Below are 24,233 nucleotides of genomic sequence, written 5' to 3'. Positions count from 1 at the left end.
ACACACACACACACACAAAAAGAAAAACTGACACATGCTATAACATGGATGCTACATTTTGCTTGGTTGAGTCCAATGTTAAGGTCTATCTAAAGTCCTTATTTTCACATATTTGCAGTTACAGAATTTCTATTTAATTTTTTCTTTTCTTTTTTTTGAGATGGAATCTTGCTCTGTCACCCAGGCTAGAGTGCAGTGGCGCAATCTCAGCTCACTGCAACCTCGGCCTCCCAGGGTCAAGAGATTCTCCTACTCAACCTCCTGAGTGGCTGGGATTACAAGCACATGCCACCATGCCCAGATAATTTTTGAATTGTTAGTAGAGATGGGGTTTCACCATGCTAGTCAGGCTGGTCTCGAACTCCTGACCTCGTGATCAGCCCACCTCAGCCTCCCAAAGAGCTGGGATTATAGGTGTGAGCCACTGCACCTGGCATTCTATTTAATTCTTAAAATATATTCAAATTCTCTTGTGAAATTTTTTTTTTTTTTTTTGGAGACAGAGTTCCGCTTTTGTTGCTCAGGCTGGAGTGCAATGGTGTGACCTCGGCTTACCGCAACCTCCGCCTCCCAGGTTCAAGCAATTCTCCAGCCTCAGCCTCCTGATTGGCTGGGATTACAGGTGCTCACCACCACACCCGGATAATTGTTTCGAGTTTTAGTAGAGGTAGGGTTTTGCCATGTTGGCCAGGCTGGTCTTGTACTCCTGACCTCAGATGATCCACCAGCCTCAGCCTCCCAAAGTGCTGGGATTACAGGCGTGAGACACCATGCCCAGCAGGAATTCTTTATATCTTTATCTATTTTATCCATATTTCCTAAAAATTTCTTTAACATATAAATCATAGCTATTTCAGCCAATTCCAATATCTAAAGCATATGTAGATGTTTCTGTTGTCTTTTATTTTTCCTCTTGGTTTTTGGTCTCTTTGGTGTCTCTAATAGACGTGACTAATCAATATGTACTAAATGGCAATGTGTATAAAGTGGGTATATGCATAAAACTTATCTCCTAGAATATTATTCATTCAACAAATACTTAGTGAGCACTGACTATATGTTAGGAACCATCTGCATGTGATACAGTAAAGAGAGCAGCATCCCTGCCATCAGAAGCTTGCACTCCAGTGTAGGAAGAAGGTATTTACCCAATACTAAAATAGCCTTCAAGGCCCTAAAAATCTGAGCTCCGTACTATACCATTATCTTTTTTGCCTTATCTCTAAATTGTCTCTCCCTTGGCCATTCCAATCACATGCTTCCTTGTTGTTTATTCAGTATCAGATACACTTCAACCTCAGCCAACAATCTTGTACTTGTTATTCTTTCTGTCTAGTATGCTTTGCTCTTCTCCATGGTAGCAACATGACTTGTCCTGCCACTTCCTTAGATGGTTTGCTAAACCTGCAGTTGGCCCTCTTTATCTTTGGGTTCTGTATCCATGGATTCAACCAATCACAAATGGAAAATAATCAGATGAAAAGAAAAATAAAGAAAAAAAAATACAACACTAAAAATACTACAAATTTTAAAACACAGTATAACAACTATTTACATTGTATTAGATATTATAAGTAATCTAATAATAGATTAGAATAATAATATAATTCTAATAATAGAAGGGCTGGGAGCAGTGGCTCACGCCTGTAATCCCAACACTCTGGAAGGTCAAGACAGGCGGATCACTTGAGGTCAGGTGTTCAAGACCAGCCTGGCCAACATAGTGAAACCTCGTTTCTACTAAAAATACAAAAATTAGCCGGGCATGGTGGCACATGCCTGTAATCCCAGCTCCTTGAGAGGCAGAGGTGGGAAGACTGCTTAAACCCCGGGAGATGGAGGTCGCAGTGAGCCGAGATCATGCCACTGCAGTCTAGCTTGGGCAATAAAGACTCCACCTCAAAAAAATAAATAAATAAAAGTTAAAAAAAAGTACACGGAAGGATGACAGTAGGATATATGTAAACACCACCCCATTTTATATAAGGTACTTGAGTATTGATAAATTTTGGTATCTGAGGGGGTAGGTCCTGGAACCAATCCCTTATAGATACCAAGAGATGCCTGTATTTAAAATTGTGAATAGAACCCCATCCTCCAGCAGTCTCTTTCTCTTATGTTTCACGATAGAACATATTATATGTTTCATTATTTGTTTATCATCTATTTCCTTCTTCTGTAGTATAAGCTCCTTGAGGGCAGAAAAATTTGTTCAGCCTCCTTTTTTCACTACTATATCAACAGCACTTCAAACAGTGTCAGGCAAATAGTGTGCACTTGGTAAACATCTACTGAATCGATGAATGAATAAATGATTTAAAATGTGATGAGTTAAAAGTAGTGTCCTAAAAAAAAATACATCAGAGGGCCTAATCTAACGAAGACAGTTAAAGAATGCCTATGTGAGAAATTTACATCTAAACCAAGACCTAAACAATGACTAAGCGGCAATCAGGAATGAAGACAGAAGCAGATATGACTAAGTACAGAAATTTCAGGAATCTGAAAGATGTCAAGTATGATGGATACATACAATGCAACGGGCAGACTGGCACAGTATCAGTTTGAAGACAGAAGCAAAATCCAACCATTTAAAACATTTAAATGAGTAGTCATTAAAAAGTTATTAAAAATAGGCATATGATCAAAACTGGATGTTTGATGACTCAAGCAAAAGTAATTAATGGATTAGAATTCTAATTAATTAATTAGAATTAATCCATGAATTAATGGATTAGAATTCCTATATGCCAACAGTAAACAATCTGAAGAAGATAACAAGATAACAAGAAAGTAACCCCATTTATAATAGCTATGAATAAAATAAAATACCTAGGAATAAACTTAACCAAAGAAGTGAAAGGTATCTACAATGAAAACTAGAAAACACTGATGCAAGAAACTGAAGAGGACACAAAAAAATGGAAAGAGATTCTATGGTCATGGATTGGAAGAATTAATATTGTTCAAATGTTCATACTATCCAAAGCAATCTACAGATTCAATGTAATCCTTATCAAAATACCAATGACAATCTTCACAGAAATAGAAAAAATCCCAAAATTTATATAGAACCACAAAAGACCAGAATAGGCAAAGCTATCCTGAGCAAAAAGAACAAAACTGGAGGAATCACATTACCTGACTTCAAATTATACTACAGAGCTACAGTAACCAAAAGACCATAGTACTGGCATAGACCAATGGAACAGAATAGAGAACCCAGGAATAAATCCATATATCTACAGTGAATTCATTTGACAAAGGTGCCAAGAACACACCTTAGGGAAAGGACAGTCTCCTCAATAAATGTGCTTGGAGAATTGGATAACCACATGCAGGACAAAACTAGACCCATAATTATCTCTCACCATATACAAAAATCAAGTCAAAATGAATTGAAGATTTAAACCTAAAACCTCAAATTGTGAAACTACCAAAAGAAAACATTGAAAACTCTCTAAGTTGTTGGTCTGGGCAAAGATTTCTTGAGTAATACCCCACAAGCACAGGCAACCAAAGCATAAATAAACAAATGGGACCACATCAAATGAAAAAGCTTCTGCACAGCAAAGGAAAAAATCAACAAAGTGAAGAGACAACTCACAGAATGGGAGCAGAATATTTGCAAACTATCCATCTGACAAGAGATTAATAATGAGAATATATAAGGAGCTCAAACAACTCAACAAGAAAAAAATATATAATAATCCAATGTTTTAAAATGGGCAAAGGATCTGAATAGACATTTCTCAAACGACATACAAATGTTAAACAGGCATATGAAAAGGTGCTCAACATAACTAATCATCAGAGAAACACAATACAATGAGGAACCATCTCACTCCAGTTAAAATGGCATTCATCCAAAAGACAGACGACAACAAATGCTGGTGAGGATATAGAGAAAAGGGAAGCCTCATATACTGTTGGGGGAATGCAAATTGGTATGGCCACTGTGGAGAACAGTGGAGAGGTTTCTCAAAACACTAAAAATAGAACTACCATATGATCCAGCAATCCCACTGCTAGGCATACACCCAAAAGAAAGGAAATTGGTATATCAAAGCAATATCTACACTCTCATGATTACTGCAACACTATTCACAATCGCCAACATTTGGAAGCAACCTAAATGTCTATCAACAGACAAATGGGTTTTTAAAATGTGGTACATATATACAATGGAGTACTATTCAGCCACTAAAAAGAATGAGGTCCTGTCACTTGCAACAACATAGACGGAACTGGAGGACATTATGTTAAATGAACTAAGTCAGACACAGAAAGACAAACTTGGCATGCTCTCACTCATCTGTGGGAGCTAAACATTAAAATAGTTAAACTCACAGTGATAGAGAGTAGAATGATGATTGCCAGAAGCTGGGAAGGGTAGTGGGGAGAGTAGGGGTACGGGACGTGCGGAGGGTTAATGGGTACAAAAATACAGTTAGATAGAATAAGTTCTAGTATTTGACAGCACGACAAAGCGATTACAGTCAATAATAATTTATTGTACACTTTTAAATAACTAAAAGTATAATTACAATGTTTATAACACAAAGCCATTATAAATGCTTGAGGTGAAGAATTTTTTAAAAAATTAATTAGATGGAAGCAAGAACGACTACAAGGAGACTAATTAGAAGGCAGATGGGTTGGATGCAGTGGCTGATGCCTGTAATCCCAACACTTTGGGAGGCCGAGGCACGCAGATCATCTGAGGTCAGGAGTTCAAGACCAGTCTGGTAAACAAGGTGAAACCTCGTCTCTACTAAAAATGCAAAAATTAGCCAGGTGTGGTGGCAGGCACCTGTAATCCCAGCTACTCAGGAGGCTGAGACAGCAGAATCACTTGAACCTGGGAGGTGGAGGTTGCAGTGAGCCGAGATGGTACCACTGCACTCCAGTCTAGGCAACAAAGAGTGAAACTCCACCTCAAAAAAAAAAAAAAAAAAAAAAAAAATGGCGGCAGATGAAGTAATCCAGACTAGATGATGGTAGTTGGAATTTGGGGTTGGTTAGCATGGGCAAAGAAGGAAGTAAATGGGTTAGAAAGCTGTCTAGGTGAATTTTCCACAGTTGCATTTGTTAAGAATTACTCCATGTTTCTAGCTTAAGAAACAACGTGGAAAATGCCACTGCCTTCCTAGGCAGGAAAGAATGAAGGATAAGAAGTTTAGAGCAGGGATAAGCAAACTTTTTCTTTTTCTTCTTCTTTTTTTTTTTCTTTTTTTTGAGACGGAGTTTCACTCTTGTTACCCAGGCTGGAGTGCAATGGCCGCAATCTCGGCTCACCGCAACCTCCGCCTCCTGGGTTCAGGCAATTCTCCTGCCTCAGCCTCCTGAGTAGCTGGGATTACAGGCACGCGCCACCATGCCCAGCTAATTTTTTTTTGTATTTTTAGTAGAGACGGGGTTTCACCGTGTTGACCAGGATGGTCTCGATCTCTTGACCTCGTGATCCACCCGCCTCGGCCTCCCAAAGTGCTGGGATTACAGGCTTGAGCCACCGTGCCCGGCCTTTCTTTTTTTTTAGATGAAGTCTTGCTCTGTCTCCAGGCTGGAGTGCAGTGGCGCGATCGCAGCTCACTGCAACCTCCACCTCTTAGTGCAAGCAACTCTCCTGCCTCAGCCTCCCGAGTAGCTGGGACTACATGAGCACGCCACCACACCCAGCTAATTTTTTGTATTTTAGTAGAGACAGGGTTTCACCATGTTGGCCAGAATGATCTCGATCTCCTGACCTCATAATCCACCCACCTTGGCCTCCCAAAGTGCTGGAATTACAGGTGTGAGCCACCATGCCTGGCCAGCAAACTTTTTCTTAATGGATCAGGAAGTAAATATTTTAGGTTCTGTGAGTCACATAGTCTACTGTGAGGCCCATGTAGTTGAGTCTACTCCACATAGTTGAGTCTACTACTCAATTCCACCATGGTAGTGGAAAAGCAACCACAGACAATATGTAAAGGAATGAGTGTGGCTGCCATCCAGTAAATCTTTATTTACAAAAATAGGTGTGCATGGGCCATAGCACCAATCTCTAGTTTCAGGAGAAAGATGAGTTCAGCTTTTGACTTGTTAGTTTCAAGGTGCCTCAGAGGCATCAATTAGTAAGAGCTATTTAAGATGCAACTGGATATTTAATTGTGAAGTTCAGAAGAAGTATCTAGAACAGATACATAGGTTTGAGATTGGTCAGAAAAGTGGCAATTGGCCAAGTGTGGTGGTCCATGCATGTAATCCCAACACTTTAAGAGGCCAAGGGACGACGGACTGTCTGAGCCCAGGAGTTTGAGACCCATCTGGGCAACACGGTGAGACCTCCATCTCTACAAAAAATAAAAAAGTAGGCAAATGTGGTTGCACACGTCTATAGTCCCACCTATTCAAGTGGCTGACGTGGGAGAAGCACTTGAGCCCAGGAGGTTGAGGTTGCAGTGAGCCACGATTGTGCCACTGCACTCCAGCCTGGGTGACAGGGCAAGACATTGTCTCAAAAAATAATAATAATGAAATAAAAAAGAAAAGGTGGCAACTGATGCCATGAAAATAAGTAAGATTGCCCAGGCCAAGGTAGCACAATAAAAAGAAGAAATGTCCTACTCAGAACCCACACTAAAACTACCACTTAAGGAACAAAGATAGGAAGAACAATCAGGAAGGAAACTAAGAAGGGGTATTCAAACAAGCCAAAAAATGCAAATATTATAACTGAGTAATGTGCCAGAAGTGAATATGTCATGAGGGAAGTATGGATTGACCAAGAGACTCAAATGCTTCTAAGGGATTGATGTAAGATCAAAATTCAAAATTATATATTGGATTTAATAAAGGGAAGAGGTTGCTGGTAGCCTTTCCAAGAGAAATTCAGTAGGAACGAGGAAAGAAACCAGAGAGCAAGTAAAGATTAAGTGAAAGATAGAAAAATGAAAGTGAGGAAGGATAATTCTTTTTTTTTTTTTTTTTTTTTTTTTTGAGACGGAGTTTCGCTCTTGTTACCCAGGCTGGAGTGCAATGGCGCGATCTCGGCTCACCGCAACCTCCGCCTCCTGGGTTCAGGCAATTCTCCTGCCTCAGCCTCCTGAGTAGCTGGGATTACAGGCACGTGCCACCATGCCCAGCTAATTTTTTTTTTGTAGTTTTAGTAGAGACGGGGTTTCACCATGTTGACCAGGATGGTCTCGATCTCTTGACCTCGTGATCCACCCGCCTCGGCCTCCCAAAGTGCTGGGATTACAGGCTTGAGCCACCGCGCCCAGCCCAAGGAAGGACAATTCTAAGAGCTTTGGCTCTATAAGGAAAGAGAGAAAGAAGGTGGCAACTAGCTGTAGAGTGATGGTGCTTTATGAATGGAAGAAACGTTTGTTTCTTTCCCACTAAACCGTGAGGACTATCATCATGAGTATCTCATCACCACATTCTTCCCACGTAACTAAATGACCAATACATTTGCTCACTGAGCATTTTCAATAGCAATGGTAATAGAAAGGAGCTAAAAGATGAGGAGAGTTTTAAGACACAAAAGAGAGAAAAGATAATCAGTAAAAACCATATCCTGTGAAGGCTATAAAGAATACAATTGGAGAACAGGAGGAGGAATGTGGAGAGAATGTGGAACATCTCCTCCTCCTCCTAACAAGAGGGAAGAAATAAAATGTATAAACACAGATAAAAGTAAACACAGGTAAATATGGGCAAGAAGCTGAGGATATTTACTAACCACAGGGCAAAGTTTCCTAATTGTCTTCTAACGCATGAAATGGTCTTGCACAATGAAGAACAGTACAACACAGAATGACAAAACCATAAGAAATGCTGAAATGAAAAGTTCCTGCATGCTAACTCAAATCACAAAGTTAAAACTCTAGGAGGACTCTCTTCTAACTAGAAAAAATCAGAATAATTTTTCATGGGAGAAGTGGAAATTGCATACTCCAATTTCTGCATTTCTCCCTCAGAAGCCTTCAGCTGCAGAATGCCCTTGCTAAATGTTTGCAATATACAGCTATCTATAGCTATATCGCTTTCACCAGAAACATGATTATAATTTACATGTTATGCACATGGAGAGAAGTTCGAGATAAAGATATACAGAGAAAATCATGTTTAACACATCAAACACATACCACTATTAAATGCAATCCAGAGATATGACAGTACATTTTTTAATCACCAAGTTTTTTCCTATGAAAGTCTGAGGCACTGCTGATTCATCAAATACAATGCTCAAATGGTTTCTCACTCTTTCAAATTAATGCTATTTAAAATAAATCAAGCCGGCCAGGCGCAATGGCTCACACCTGTAATCCTAACACTTCAGAAGGCCAAGGCAGGAGAATCACTTGAACCCAGGAGTTTGAGACCATCCTGGGCAATACAGTGAGGCCCTCATCTCTACAAAATAAAAATAATTAGTCAGGTGTGGTGGTGTGAGCCTGTAATCATAGCTACTTAGGAGGCTAAAGAAGGAGGGGTTCTTGAGCCATGTCAAGAGAATCATTTGAGCCTCAGAGTTCAAGGTTTCAGTGAGCTATGATTGCACCACTGCATTCCAGCCTGGGCAACAGAGTGAGGCCCACATCTCTGAAAATAATAACAATATAATCCAGTTGAAAACACTGATTTTTAGCCAGATGCAGTGGTTCCTGCCTGTGATCCCAGCACGCTGGGAGGCTGAGGTGGGCAGATCACCTGAGGTCAGTTCGAGACCAGCCTGGCCAACATGGTGAAACCCTGTCTCTACTAAAAATACAAAAATTAGCTGTGCATGGTAGCAGTCGCCTCTAATCCCAGCTACTCAGGAGGCTGAGGCAGGAGAATCGCTTGAACCCAAGAGGTGGAGATTGCAGTGAACCAAGATGGCATCATTGCACTCTAACCTGGGTGACAAGAGCAAGAGTCCATCTCACAAAATAAAATAGAAATAAAGAAATAAGTAAAAACACTAATTTTTTAAACATATATACATGTATGTATGCATGTGTATATATATATATGTATGTATATATATGTCCCAAAAAAGCAATAGTTACAATTTATCTTATACTTTTGACAAAAGGTTTAACTTGAAGACATATACAATAAAAGTTAAAGTAGCTTCTCACCTTGACTACCCCATCAAAGCCGGGGATTGTATTAACCTTTGCTTTCTTAGCTAATAATTTGCTTTCAATCTTGTCACCCATGGCTTGAATAGCATGTGTGTCAGGTCCAATGAAAATGACACCTTCTGCTGCCTGTGGAGAAAAACAAGCCAAACTTTATAACAAGAACATTATGGCGCATGATGTGGAGTCACAATTTTATAAAAAGAAAAGCCCATATGTATATTTACTAATCATTTTTATTGCAGAAACAACATGTTTTTGAGCCAACACATTAAAATACTATATTGCATATAGTACATGCAAGGATAGATACATGCAGCAAAGTTGAGTCAAATGAAAACAACCGAAAGCACTGAAAAACTCCTGCTGGATATTAACAGTGTGCTTTGGAAAAGCCACTTTATGATGCTATATTTGTATATAATGTCCTGCCACCTAATCTAGCCAGTAAGTTCACCTGTAAACACCTTATAAATGCCTGTGTTCTCAATAGCCTGCAGCATAGCGCCTAGTACAACACAAATATCCATATTTACTGAATACCAATTATGCACCAAGCTCTGAGCTAAACATAGGAGATAACATGGATGAAGATAACAGGATATCAACAATTTCCAGGAGATGTGAACAGGTCACTGACACCTCAGAGAAATGGATAAAAGAAAGCACAACATGTTTACATCCTTGTGACTACAAAAGATGAGTCAAGAATCCAGTGGGAATTTAACTGGGTAGAGTTATGGTTTCAATAAAAACCACTCTGTACAAACCACACTGAGTACCCTGACAATGGGTCTGCCTCTCTGTTTATGCCACGACAATAAACAAAATGCTAATGACTTAAATAGATCTACAGACAGAACAAAATATGATGTCATTACAGGGCATGGTCTAGAAAAGTAATGGGGGTGTTTGCTGAGATAAAGGATGAGGTCATTACATGAAGAACTAAAGGTAAATATAAAATAGGAAAAAACAGATCTATATGCTGGGCATCCTCGAGGAAGTTGCCTAACTGCTGATTGTCCTACAACTTTGGCAGAGTTACTATAAACAAGAAATCGCATATTTGTATATCGCTTTTACATCACCTGTTCATTCCACATTAGCATTGCTGCCTGCAATGAATGTTGGCTTGGGAAAGGAGGTTGGTTCTCCTGGTGACCAGGGCAGCTAAGTAGCCTGTTGCCTGGACTGCTCTCCTGGCCATCATGACCCAGGAGGATTAAACCCACCCTGAGCAGTAAGTGGAAGTAGAGCAGGGAATAAATGCAAGAAATATACCAGGAGGTAAATATTTAGGAGGTGAGATGATGACTCCAATTTTGCACATGCTGAGCTGAGATGCCTCTGTAATAGTCAATAATTCATGTTCAGGAAGCAGATATAGAGGTATAAAGGTTATAAGACAAGTCCAGGCTGAAATACAGATTTTTTTTTGGATTTGGAGTCTCGCTATGTCGTCAGGCTGGAGTGCAGTTGCGCAATCTTGGCTCAGTGCAACCTTCGCCTCCTGGGTTCAACCGATTCTCCTGCCTCAACCACCCAAGTAGCTGGGATTACAGGTACGCGTTACCATGCCCAGCTAATTTTTGTATTTTTAGTAGAGACGGGGTTTCACCATGTTGGCCAGGATGGTCTCGATCTCTTGACCCTGTGATCGACCCACCTCAGCCTCCCAAAGTGCTGGGATTACAGGCATGGGCCACCACACCAGGTGAAATACAGAATATTAAAGGCATCAAATATGGGACAGAATTAAAAGTTGTGAATGAAATCATTCAGGGAAAATGAGTAGAAAAGCCAATGCCTTTAAATTCAAGATGCATGCTTCTCTCCTGCCCAAAAGCAACACAAAGGAAAAGGGAAATTTTAGACCCTGAGTCTAAAGCATCCATTTCTTTGAGTGACAGTGTAGGTAATATCTGACTTGTAAATTTGATTAAAGAATTAAATAAAATAACGTACAGGAGGAAAACTGTATTTTCCTTCTACCCTTCTAAGTTTATGGCTGGGGCACCTATTATAAAACACAGATTAATGGGGGAAAAAAGCATACATTTTATTTAATATAAGTTTTTCATGACACAGGAGCCTGTATAAGGAAATGCAAATTCAAAGAAACTGTTAAACTTGAATGTTTTTATACAGGGTTGACGAGGACTGGAGAGTTATGGAGAAATGATAGTGTGGAGGGCAAGAGGTACGTGTAATAAACTGGGGAGAAGTGCTCAGATTCCTCTGCATCGTTTTCTCTTTAGGGATGAGGATGCTCCTCTCTTCTAAATACAGGAAAGGCACCTCTCACATGAACATCTTAGGACCTGCTTCAGGGAAGGTCAGAAAGTTCCTCCTAGGTCTTAGGACTTGCTTCAGGGAAAAGGAGCAGGAGAAGGTCAGAGAGCTTCATGCTTTTGCTGTTTTCTCCAAATCCTTTAGCTATGTGCCAAGGTGCCAAATGTGGGAGTAGCATGTCCTAAACCCCCATCAATAATAATGTAAAGCACCAAGCTGAGTGCCATAACTGTTAGTTTTTGACAGCACTCCAGAAGGCTCAATAAAGAGGCCACTAGAATGGCCTGGCATGGTGTCTCACACCTGTAATCCCAGCACTTTGGGAGGCCAAGGCGGGTGGATCACCTGAGGTCAGCAGTTCAAGACCAGCCTGGCCAACATGGGGAAACCCCATCTCTACTAAAAACACAAAAATTAGCTGGGCATGGTGGCACGTGCCTGTAATCCCAGTTACTCTGGAGGCTGAGGCGGGAGAATTGCTTGAACCTGGGAGGTAGAAGTTACAGTGAACCAAGATTGCACCACTGCCCTCCAGCCTGGGTAACACAGTGAGACTCTGCAAAAAAAAAAAAAAAAAAAGAGGACACCAGAACAATAAAACAGCTAGGTCTACAGGACTCTAAATAATATAGAAACATAAATGCCTACAATTTGCTGGTGTTACAAGTGGCAGAATGCTAGATAAGAATGCTTGATGGCGGGATACTTTATAAGCACTTCTTCTGCAATAAGAAGTGCTTATAAAGTATCCCTTCATCAAACATTTGTATCTGGTTTTAGCAGAACCTTATTTTCATGGAAAAAAAATCTTATGCAAATCCACCAAAATGTAAAACACATAGGAAAAAGTGCTGATCTGTATGAAGAGATAACAGTCGTAGGCCTACACTACATGAATCATGTCGGACCAGGACAATAATCATATTCATTTCTCTTTATCCCAAACCTGAAACCCACAAACACCAAGTAAAGGCAAAGGAAACAATCATGCTTCAACTATCAATTGTCTTTCCGTATTCTCATTTTACTTGCAAAGATTGAAAATTTTATTATAAATGCTGCTTTAAAAATGACTATGCCTGGCAGATGTAATCAAGCAATCAGAATACCCATGCAGACAAAGAATTGAAGAAATAACATAAATGAGAACATGCAAAATACATTATGATTACACAGTAAAACTTCTGATTTAACAGGAGCCCAACGACCTGCCTGGAACACCAACTAACCAGATTTTTCTTGTGCATTCTAATTTGAAGAAAATTGCTCACCCAAAAAATGCAAAATTGTCAAAAAAAAAAAAAGCTTACATCAAGTATTTAGTGATTATTTTTTATCCCACCCAAAACAAAAGAAAAATAGCCAGTAGTATGCTGGAGAACTACTCAAATGTTTCAATGATTTAACTTCCTTTTTATCAATATGTTTTAGAAGTGCTCCCTAGGTTGGCATTTAAAAATAATTAAAGCGAAGTGAGAAAGCAGCATTAGGGACTCTTGGTTCCCATAAATCTGTGACCAAAAAGTAAGGATGAGGTCAGGATAAGAGGGTATGGTAATGGCAAAGTGATGGAGCATGTTTCAAACGTTTTCAATTCTTGACCACCATCAGTGGCTGATTTAGAATAAAAGGCCAGATTTTATCCACTCGCAACCTTCGATGCTCTTCTGTTAACCCTGTATTTTTTGTTATCCATCTAATTATCAGTTTCCCTTAATCACTGTAAGTTTTTTGTCATGCCATAACAACTAAACTTGTTTCCAAAAATATGCTTTTTAAAGTACTTTTTAAATTTACCTTGCATGATACATATAATATTTGAATGCAAATAAATGTCTTATGATCACAAAAAGTGGGCATTTTCATCATTATTAAAATATATTTTTTAAGTGATTCATTAAAAAAATATGTATGAGCCAAGTGTGCCTGTAGTCCCAGGTACCTGGGAGGCTGAGTCAGGAGTATCTCTTGAGCCCAGACACTGTTCAAAGTTATTGTGTGCTACGGTGGCATCTATGAATAGCCACTACACTCCAGCATGGGCAATGCAGCAAGACAAAATAAAAGAAAGAAGGACATTATGAAAAGCTGAAATCACTGCTCCAAAATTCTACTCATTTCCTAAATTCTATGACTTTATGGTTCTGGACAAATTTTAATAGAACAATGGGGAAAAAGGTTGGGTTTGAGCAGTATGTTAGGGAAATAAGATTTAATTTACAATAGGCTTTATGTCAGGAATAAAAGAAAGAATCATCTTCCATAGAAATTAAAATATATAATACGTATTTCGTTCTTAGAAATACCACGTTAGTAAATTGCTATATTATGAATTCAGATTTTTAAATGTATACATTTTAGGCTCACCAAGAGTTGCTACTTGGATAACTACAAAACCAGGGTCAGAAGAAAAAGACAGCCATTGGGCCAGTCACAGTGGCTCACACCTGTAATCCCAGCACTTTGGGAGGCCAAGGCGGATGGATCACTTGAGGTAGGGAGTTCAAGACCAGCCTGACCAACATGGAGAAACCCCACCTCTACTAAAAATACAAAATTAGCTGGGCATGGTGGCACATGCCTGTAATCCCAGCTAATCAGGAGAGGCTGAGGCAGGAGAACTGCTTGAACCTGGCAGGTAGAGGTTGTGGTGAGCTGAGATTGCACCACTGCATTCCAGCCTAGGCAACAAGAGCTAAACTCCAACTCAAAAAACAACAAAAAGGCATGCTACTTGGATAACTAAAAAACCAGGGTCAGAAGAAAAAGACAGCCATGGAGCTGGGCACGGTGGCTCATGCCTGTAATCCCAGCACTTCAGGAGACCGAGGCAGGAGCTCAGGAGTTTGAGACCAGCCTGCGCAACATGGCAAAAACTTGTCTCTACAAAACATATAACAACTAGCCAGGCATGGTGGTGTATACCTGTGGTCCCATGTAGTCCCAGCTACTTGGGAGGCTGAGGTAGGAGGATTGCTTGAGCCCAGGGGGTAGAGGCTGCAGTGAGCTGAAACTGTACCACTGCACTCCAGCCTGGGTGACAGAGCAAGGTCCTGTCTCAAAAAAAAAGACAGCTGTGGAAAAACAGCTGAACTGTCCAAAAGATCCAGATTCTAGTTTTTAATACTATTCCATGCTACAAGAAAAATGTGTTCCTGGTAGAAAAAGCCAGTTCCAGGATTGGTTTGGGGAAGTTAGCACGTGAGATAAACTGAGTCAGAAAGAAAGCTGTAAAAATAATTAATGTAGCAGATAGAACAGAACACCCACTGTCAATACAGTGATGTCAACAGGAACATCAAAAAGAATAATGGGGAGATTACAGGGTTAATTCATCTTTTCAAGACCTCAGAATAAACCACTTCCTGCTATCTCTATTCAAGTGTTTGAACTTCTTGAACGTGAGTCACTGATTTTAAAATACATGGTTCTTTAAAAAGCAGTATAGAGAAAAATTAATTTTACACATAAAACTAAGCAAAATAAAACTATCAAGGTAAAATCCCACACAACTTTTTTGTCGAGACGAAGCCTCACTCTGGAGTGCAGCGGCGCAATCTTGGCTCACTGCAACCTCCGCCCCCGAGGTTCAAGCGATTTTCCTGCCTCGGCCTTCCAAGTAGCTGGGACTACAGGTGCGCCCCACCATGCCTGCCTAGTAATTTTAGTAGACAGGGTTTTCACCATGTTGGCCGAGCTGGTCTCGAAATCCTGACCTCAAGTGGTCCATCCGCCTCACCCTTCCAAAGTGCTGGGATTACAGGTGTGAGCCACTGAGCCCAGCCCCAATACAATGTTTTTATGAGGCAAAAAAAAGTGGGGGGATCAGAATAGCATCCACGTAGGGGGAAAAAAAGCACAAGAGAAAAACATACCAACACAATAGATCAAAACTATCATCTCCTTCCTTCCTTCCTTTTGTCCTCCCTTCCTCCCTTTCTCTCTCTTTCTTTCATCTCACTCTGTCACCCAGGCTGGAGTGCAATGGTGTGGTATCGGCTCACTACAACCTCTGTCTCCAGGGTTCAAGCAATTCCCCTGCCTCAGCCGTCCAAGTAGCTGGCACTACAGGTGCCTGCCAACACACCCGGCTAATTGTTTTTTGCATTTTTAGTAGAGATGGGGTTTCACTATGTTAGCCAGGCTACTCTCAAACTCCTCACCTCATGATCTGCCCACCTCGGCCTCCCAAAGTGTGGGATTACAGGAGTGAGCCACTGCGCCTGGTCTATCATCGAATATTTCAAAACAAGTTAAAAGACATTTTTAAATGATACAAAAGACAAAATAGTATAAATTAGAATTAGAAAAGCTCAGAAATGAGAAGATAGAACTCAGGATACAATTAGAAATGAAAAAGAAAATAATTTCAGAAATGAAGACAGCTACAAAGAATGTAAGAGTAAAAAAAGAAAACAGGCAATGCTTTACGAGAAAGGCAAAGTGAAAAGAAAAATATTTAATTTAAATATAAACAATGAATAAACAACACAGGAGAAGATGACAAATACTGAAGATAAAGAAGAACATCCAACATATGAATAACAGGAATCCTTGAAGAGAACCAAAGAAAGAAAAAAGAAAATATATAACAATGTACTTGAACTAAAAATACATATTAAAAGACCATACGACAGAAGAAATTCATTCCAGGATGACCAACACATGAAGTAAAATTCTAGCAATATTACTTAAGTAAAAGAAAATGGAAAAAAAAAAAAAAAAAAAAGAATGGGTAACTTATACAAAAGAGAAATTTAAATAATCATCAGACTTTGACAGCAACATTTTGTGCCAAAAGAAAATAGAATAATAAACTTGTTTGAGTAAGAAACTCAAGGTAAGAAAGTACGAGCTAAGAATTTTACTTATTTTACTTTTGGGGAACACTCAAAACTGCCCAGCCTAGAGTGCAAGGGTGCCGTTATAGCTCACTGCAGCTTCAGACTCCTGGACTGAAGTGATTCTCCCATCTTGGCCTCCCAAGTAGCTAGGACTACAGGTGTGCACTGCCGTGCCCCGCTTTTATTGATTGATTGATTGATTGATTGATTGATAGATAGAGACTGAGTCATAATGGTCTCAAAACTCCTGGCCTCAAGCAATCCTCCTGCCTCAGCCTCCCAAAGTGGTGGGATTGCAGGTATGAGCCACCATGATGAGGCAAGCTAAGAATTTTAAGTCCACAGAAGTCAGTGCAACTATAAAAGTAGGAGAAAATGTAACGACATGCAAGAACTCATAAACTCTGAGAAGTCCAATACAGCAGTGGTTTACAAATTAGTGTGTAGGCCAAATCAGGCCCACTCACTGCCTGTTTTTGGTTTTGTTTTTTTTTTTTTGAGATGCAATTTCACTCTTGTTACCCAAGCTGGAGTGCAATGGCTCGATCTCGTCTCACTGCAACCTCCACCTCCCAAGTTCAAGCAATTCTCCTGCCTGAGCCTCCACGTAGCTGGGATTACAGGCACCTACCACCATGCCCAGCTAATTTTGTATTTTTAGTAGAGATGGGGTTTCGCCATGTTGGTCAAGCTGGTCTCGAACTGCTGACCTCAGGTGATCCACCCGCCTCAGCTCAAAGTACAAGGATTATAGGCAAGTACCACCATGCCCAGCCTCACTGCCTGTTTTTGTACAGTCCATGATCTTAGAAAATATTTTACTAATTGTTGGGGGGCGGCAAATTTTTTTTTAATATTATATTATTACATGTGAAAATTATATGAAACTGAAACACAGCCATGCTCATAGTTTACACTGCCTCTGATTGCTTTCTCACTACATGAATACGATTAAGTAGCAGAGATTATATGGCCTACCAAGCCAAAAATGTTTACTCTCTGGCTCTTTACAAAAAATGTTTGCCCACTCCTGTACTAGGAAAGAGCTTCAGGAAACTAAAATAACAAAAGAAACATCAACATAAAGAGCCAGAGTTACTTGTAGAGCTAAAACTAAATGAAAGCTAAGGAGAGATACCTATAAAACCTTACATAAAACATCCACATTTTCTGACAATATATAGTACAACTTTTTTTTAAATGTTAGCGGAAGATTATGTACAAATACTTTTTAATGTTTTTACTAATTATATTGATAGTGGTATCAATATTGTTATCCTGAGATTGCTCTTTGTATAGTCCAGGACAAGATAAATAAGCAATTGTGAAATACTCTAATTCTGTCATTTCCCCTATCCCTAATAGTCAGAATTCTGATCCGGAAGAATGAAGATACACAGAGGCAACAAAGAGGTTAAAGTTCTGCAATTTTGAATTGTAATGGAAAATATTGCATGAACACAGGAGTTATTTTGTCTCATATAAAATGTAGACTTTATTTAATTATATTTTTATATTATATTATATACATTACATATGAGAAAAATGTATATGTTATTAATACAGTATGTTTATTATAACATAAATTTGTTTTATATAGATACCTTATTTTGGGTTGGGTTTGGCATTATACTTAAACATATTTATATAGTAAATATATTCTCATATGGTATATATTTCATTAATATAATATAGTTAACATATTGTATTATAAGCAATGTACATGTGTAACATAAAACATACATGTTAAAAATCTGTTAATATATATTTTATTTCCTAGCCCTGGTAACTAAAAAGGCTTAAAATGACCAATCGGTAGCAATGACCATGCCTAGTACCCCAACTGTGATCTCCAAATACCACTAGAAGAAGTCAAGGCATTTTGAAAAGATGGCTGATTAAAGAGCTGGAACAGAAAACATAAAACATGGGCCTGGAATGTCCTGTCAGATCAGTTAGCAAGGAAGCTAGAGAAGATTATGAGGTCAAGTCAAAAAGGCCCGTGAGTCAACTTAGGCCCCACAGACCAAAGAGGAACAACTTGAGTTCACTAGTAATTTCAACAATATGACTTTATGTGCTTTTTTTTTTTTTTTTTTTTTTTAAGAAACTGGTTAACTTTGAGGGACGATAAGGAACAATCATTACTTCAGAAACTATTAAATAAAGGTAAAGAATTAAGCACTTATCTTGCTTTTCATACATGAATTGTATCAATGGTAACAAAACAGTAAATGAGAAAAAGGGTCTCTTTCTAAATATATTCCAATTAACTAATAAAAAAAAATGTTAGCATTAAACTATCAAAATTTTATAATCCAATAAATTACTAGATATGGGCAGTAAGCATCAAAGCCTGCTTATATCTTTAAAAAATCTAAAAAGACATTATGTGTCTCCTATAGTTTTGATCACAGGCATCAAACCCAAGTCTGATCTTATCTCTGAATCCAAGTGCCAATTTGTGGTAAACATCGAAAATGGAGGAAAACACTGAACTGCACCCTCACCACGCAGTGAGCTAACTCAAGACTCACGGGAAATTCTGTAAGTCAAACACCCAAGTTCTTCCACAGATAAGCTGTAAAGAAAAAGAAGCAAGTGGAGCCTACAGACTAAGATTTTAAAGACATCAAATTTAAAAATAAACGGACAAGACTTAAAACATTGTGTCCAGGGTTGTACATTTGGACAATAAAATTATTTTTAAATGAAAAGAAATGATTACTATAAAAGCCAAAGTAATGGGTATGTATAGAGAGAAGCTGGGGTTAACTCTGGGATGGGTCACACAGTCAGGTCTTCCAGGATTCAGGGTAAACATCTACGTCTGGACCTATTTCATGATTTCAACCTTGTTCACCCTATAACAGTTCATTAAGCCATACATTTGCTTCGTGTATTTCTCTTGTAACTGCCATTTATTTTCCAATAAAAATTTTGGAAACAATTTCAGAGTAGCCACCAACTTATAGGAGTGAAACCAACACCCAGACCAGGTGCAGCTTCGGCAGTCCCATGGCCAATGAAGTGTTTCTCAAGCCAGTTTGCCAGCCTCTTCCAGGGACTTTAGGCTTAAAAAAAAAAAAAAAAGTCAAGTACATTCTTATGTTTGGCTGGGATATTTCAGTAAAGATTCTCATTTTGTACAAAGTGAACCACGGTGAAATGTTTACTCGTGCTAAAGATTAAATGTGGCAACTGGAAAGTACGAAAACATTTGTTTCACTTGTTTGGACGTGGACGTGGACACCAGAACAAGAGTCCATCTCTGCGGCATCACCATGCCAAAACACTCAAACTCTTTAATCGGAGATTCAATCTTACTCCCGTTTGCAAAGAAAAACCATGTTCTGGCCAGGTGCAGTAGATCACACCTATAATCCCGGCACTTTGGGAGGTTGAAGTGGGTGGATCACAAGGTCAGGAGTTCGAGACCAGCCTGGTCAATATGGTGAAACCCTGTCTCTACTAAAAAATATATATATAAAAAAAAATTAGCCGGGCTTGGTGGCATGTGCCTGTAATCCCAGCTACTTGGGAGGCTGAGGCAGGAGAATTGTTTGAACCCAGGAGGTGGAGGTTGCAGTGAGCCAGGATCGCACCACTGCACTCCAACCTGGGCAACAGAGAGAGACTCCGTTTCAAAACAGAAAAGTCTTCAGGCCACCTGTACCAGTATCATGGAGACCAGCTCTGTAACGGCCTGGATACCACAAAATCAGTGATGAAATGATAAACAAACGAACAGGGGACAACTCCTCCTCCTCCCTCCTTCCTCCTTACCCTTCTACTACCTCCACTTTATGCTCCTATGGCAAACTGTGCAACACTGTGTATTGAGTGCCAGGAGCTATACACTGTGCTGTAAATGGGGCAGACACACCTGCAAACACATTTGTTACTTAAAGTAAATAGTTTTGGTTTCCAACAAGGCCACTTCTGGTACTTCTATGCAATAGTACCCAGACTTTAATTTATTCAATTGAAAAACACATCAGTTTAGCACCAGGATGAAATGTAGGGCATGTTATTACCTGGACTCCAAAGAGTTACTGTGTAAAAGAAGAAAGGCCCCTTCTCCCAGCTTTTAGGTGTTAAAATCTACTTTGGCGGTTGGTTTTTAACCTGAACTCCGTGTACTTTAAACAATAATCATTAAAAATAAAAGATAAGAGCTGGGCACTGTGGCTCACGCTTGTAATCTCAGCACTTTGGGAGGCCGCGGTGGCCAGATCACTTGAGGTCAGAAGTTCAAGACCAGCCTGGCCAACATGGTGAAACCATCTCCACTAAAACTACAAAAATTAGCTGGGCATGGTGGCACGTGCCTGTAATCCCAGCTACTCAGGAGACTGCGGCAGGAGAAACTATTGAACCCAGGAGACAGATGTTGCAGTGAGCCAAGATGATGCCACTGTGCTCTAGCCTGGGCGACAAAGCAACACTCCATCTTGAAAAAAATAAAATATAATATAAATAAAAATAATAAACGGTAAACCCCAGGAGTTCAAGATCAGCAACACAGCAAGACCTGGTTCTATGAAAAAATAAAAACATTAGCCAGCCATGGTCCCAAATACACAGGAGGTCAGGGCAGAAGAATCTCTTGAGCCCAGGAAGTCAAGGCTGTAGTGAGCTGTGTTCACACCACTGCACTCCAGCCTAGGCAACAGAGCAAAACCCTGTCTCAAAAATAAATAAATAAAAATAAAAAATAAGGAGAACATTTGAACCCTGAAGGGGAGAAACATTCCTAGTGTCATATTTGTGATCCTGAGTAAGTTCCAGTCCCTTGGGTAAGGCTGTGCACTGGTACTAGTCAACACTGCACTGGAGGTCCTTAGAGAAGACTGGAATGTAAATCCTAATTAACTTTCCCCAACACTGACTGTGGGGCATCAAAAAAGGGAGGAAGGGGCAGAATAACTTAGAAGAGGATGCCCTCAGCCTCTGACCTACTACATTTATAGGAGTCCTTTTTTTTTCCTTTTTTTTTTTTTTTTCTGAGATGGAATTTCACTTTTGTTACCCAGGCTGGAGTGCAGTGGCACGGTCTCAGCTCACTGCAACCTCCACCTCCTGGGTTCAAACAATTCTCCTGCCTCAGCCTCCCAAGTAGCTGGGATTACAGGCACATGCCACCAAGCCCGGCTAATTTTTGTAATTTTAGTAGAGATGGGGTTTTACCATGTTGGTCAGGCTGGTCTTGAACCCCTGACCTCATGATTTGGCCACCTCGGGCTCCCAAAGTGCTGGGATTACAGGCATGAGCCGCTGCGCACAGCTGAGGAGTCATTTTCTTTATCAGCTCATTATAAATTAAAACCCAATTTAGGTAATTCATTAGGATAAGAGCATAAAGGAAATTGATCACTATGGAAGATGGGTAATGGAAGGGGGCAAAGGTTCTATTATTTTAAAATTCAAAAATCAAAACTTATAAACCCACATGGTTTTTAAATTTGTTTGGGATGCTAATTCCAAGTTCAATTAAAATCTAATGACATACTTACAGACTGTATTTAATTTATGGTACACTGTATGCTGTGACTTAGTTTAACCAAAGGAACCTGTGTCTCTCTTTCAGTATTACTGGGATCTGGATTTCATTTAGTACAATGTATATTCTGTATTAAGTGTCTACTGGCACAATGCACTGAAGTAATACTATTACTTCCAGATGATAGCTACGTACAGTATTTAGAGAAAGAGAATAATGGTAACTTTCCCCACTGTAACTGTTGGCAGAAGTCAAGTTTCCTACTTAAGTATATTTTAAGGAATATATTATAGTTAAATATGAAACTTTGTTTCTCCTATGCTGATGGTGAGCATTACAGCAATAGAAAACTTTTTTAATATCTGGCAATTGAATGATTTCCATTTCTACTTTTTAGCTAACATTAAGTCAGAAAACTGTTCAATTTCTTTTATTAAATGTTTCAGGTTTCTGACAAAGGTATTTAAAGCAAACAAGAGGTTTTTGGTATTGATTAATAAAAACCATTTCAACAAACAAACTATAAATCTCAATATCTTTGTACTTTCCTGGTAAGCTTTTCAAATTTATGGAGAAAACTTCTTATTTTTAAACATTTGAATTACTATATTCTATATTAATTTTGGAAATGTTCTTTCTCTTCCTAGAAGACTAAGTAAGATTAAAGTTTGTTAGCATTTCCATTTCTTTTGTGCATATCTGATTTCTTCTCCTTATTTCCCTATAATCAGCACTGATATCCACTTCCAGAGTCTCACTGATTTTAAAGAAGAAAGAGACTGGGTGGTTAAGCTTAACATTTTTCACTCTTTGTGCAGATCAGGATACTAAAAAGAGATGCGTTAACATAAACCTGAGTGGGCTGTTAACCTTTTTCTCTTCGGGAAATGTAGATGCAATAACATTTCCAGCTGAAAGACTTATTCTGAGTTCCTAATGTTTAAGAATGCAAATGAAGTATTTTGTCTTCTCTGTGCCTGGAGGTGTTATGTGAGAAAATAGAAAGAGGTTTCTAGGATTAGTTCCACAGATCTCCTTTATCATGTAAAATCTTAGACTGGTTGCACTGGAAAGAATCAAAGAAAGGCAATATAGAAGATACCCAGAGAAAATTCAATAACTTGTTTAGCAATAACACTGAGAAAATTTGAGTTAACAAAAACAGGCTTTGGGATGAATTTTTGCCTCCCTGCTTTAAAGAAATGCTAGCTTTAATATTAGAACCCTAATGAAAATACATTGCTAAATACTGTTAATCAGTTTAAATAATACTAAATTTCCTTAAGTGAAATTCTCAAATATATCACTCAGCTATTTTTAAGAAGTTTCTTTCTGCTTTACATAATAATAGCAATAATGCTTTAATGAAACATACTGATATAAATTATAGTTTTTCTTTTAGATGTCTCTTTAAAGAAGATGAAGCACAAAGAACATAAGAAGCTTCACATTTAAATTTGGTATACATTGCTAAGGTCCTCCTCACAGAAACTGATCACAGGAATTTGTTTTGAAGTTGTAATTTCATACCTCATATAAAATGCTTTTATTTTATATCCCTACAATTTGAATATTTAAAATGAACTGTTTTCATTTCTCCCTGATTAAATTCTTTTTATTGTTTCATGAACAGAAAAATTAATTGGTACCTTTTTAGTTGCAAAATAATATTTTTCCAGTTAAACTTTGGAATATAATTTACAATTGCTATGAACGTAATTAGCAATTTTACAGTTTAGCCAAAAAATGAAAATTTGAGAACACTTCACTTAGCATGAGGGGCTGTTGCTGTAAAGGCCCAATGCTATCCCTTCCTGCTCTTGCCTCACAGTCCATTCATACTTAGTGAACTGCTAAGAGTGAAAAGAACAGGAAGTTGGTAAACTAGTGAAAGGCCAGAGATCTTTTGTTTGGTCTGGAAGATCAGATATTAAATTTAATTTTACAACTTTTTAATTGGCCTTGTATATTTTCTGAATTGTGTGCTTTTTCTATTTTCTTCAATTTCTTTCAAAATTTACAAGTCAAAATCTTCCCACATGTCTTACTTAACTTCATGTTTTCTGAAACACAACAATGGGATTTTCTAACCCATTGCTGGGTAGAAATAAGAGAGTTTAGGTAAAGCATGCTCTACCTATAGTTGGGAGGCTCTTGTTTTAAGCACTTAATTGCGATGTTTTACTATACCCTACATAATAAAGCTTATTTCAAATACTGAGCAGAATATTAAAATAGCAGAGATCATGATTTCTAATTAATTGCCTTGAGCAAAATTCCTCACAATACTCAGCACTACTCTAACCCTACAACCTGCTACATTTACCCTTTATTCTGATTAACAGCAATGATGCAATGAAGTGAAAGTGACAATAAGATGTAGTAGATGGACCCAAGCTGACATTTATTTATCTGTAAGTGGGAAACAATTCTAAGATTAAAAACGAAGTAAAAGAACAAGGAATATAGTAATACTAA

The 24,233-nt window shown here is 38.8% G+C and overlaps 1 protein-coding gene across 7 annotated transcripts in view; it reads right to left on the bottom strand.

Moving 5' to 3' along the window:
• Positions 1-24,233, bottom strand: part of PCCA (propionyl-CoA carboxylase subunit alpha) — a 424,770-nt gene that overhangs the window by 300,723 nt on the left and 99,814 nt on the right. For 5 of the 7 annotated variants that reach the window (XM_032246368.1, XM_032246373.1, XM_032246371.1 and 2 more), the window contains one exon: positions 9,111-9,242. The exons of 1 other annotated variant lie outside the window; for it this stretch is intronic. In XM_032246368.1, the coding sequence (XP_032102259.1) occupies positions 9,111-9,242 (132 nt within the window). Of the gene's footprint in view, positions 1-1,967; positions 1,972-9,110; positions 9,243-24,233 lie in introns of those variants that run through there. One more of the 7 variants, XM_032246375.1, reaches the window with a different exon arrangement.

The sequence above is a fragment of the Sapajus apella genome, unplaced genomic scaffold, assembly GCF_009761245.1.
Source record: "Sapajus apella isolate SASKATOON/1434 unplaced genomic scaffold, GSC_monkey_1.0 scaffold60, whole genome shotgun sequence".
Classification (NCBI taxonomy): Eukaryota; Metazoa; Chordata; class Mammalia; order Primates; family Cebidae; genus Sapajus; species Sapajus apella.
This window is presented reverse-complemented; position numbering and strand designations above follow the sequence as displayed.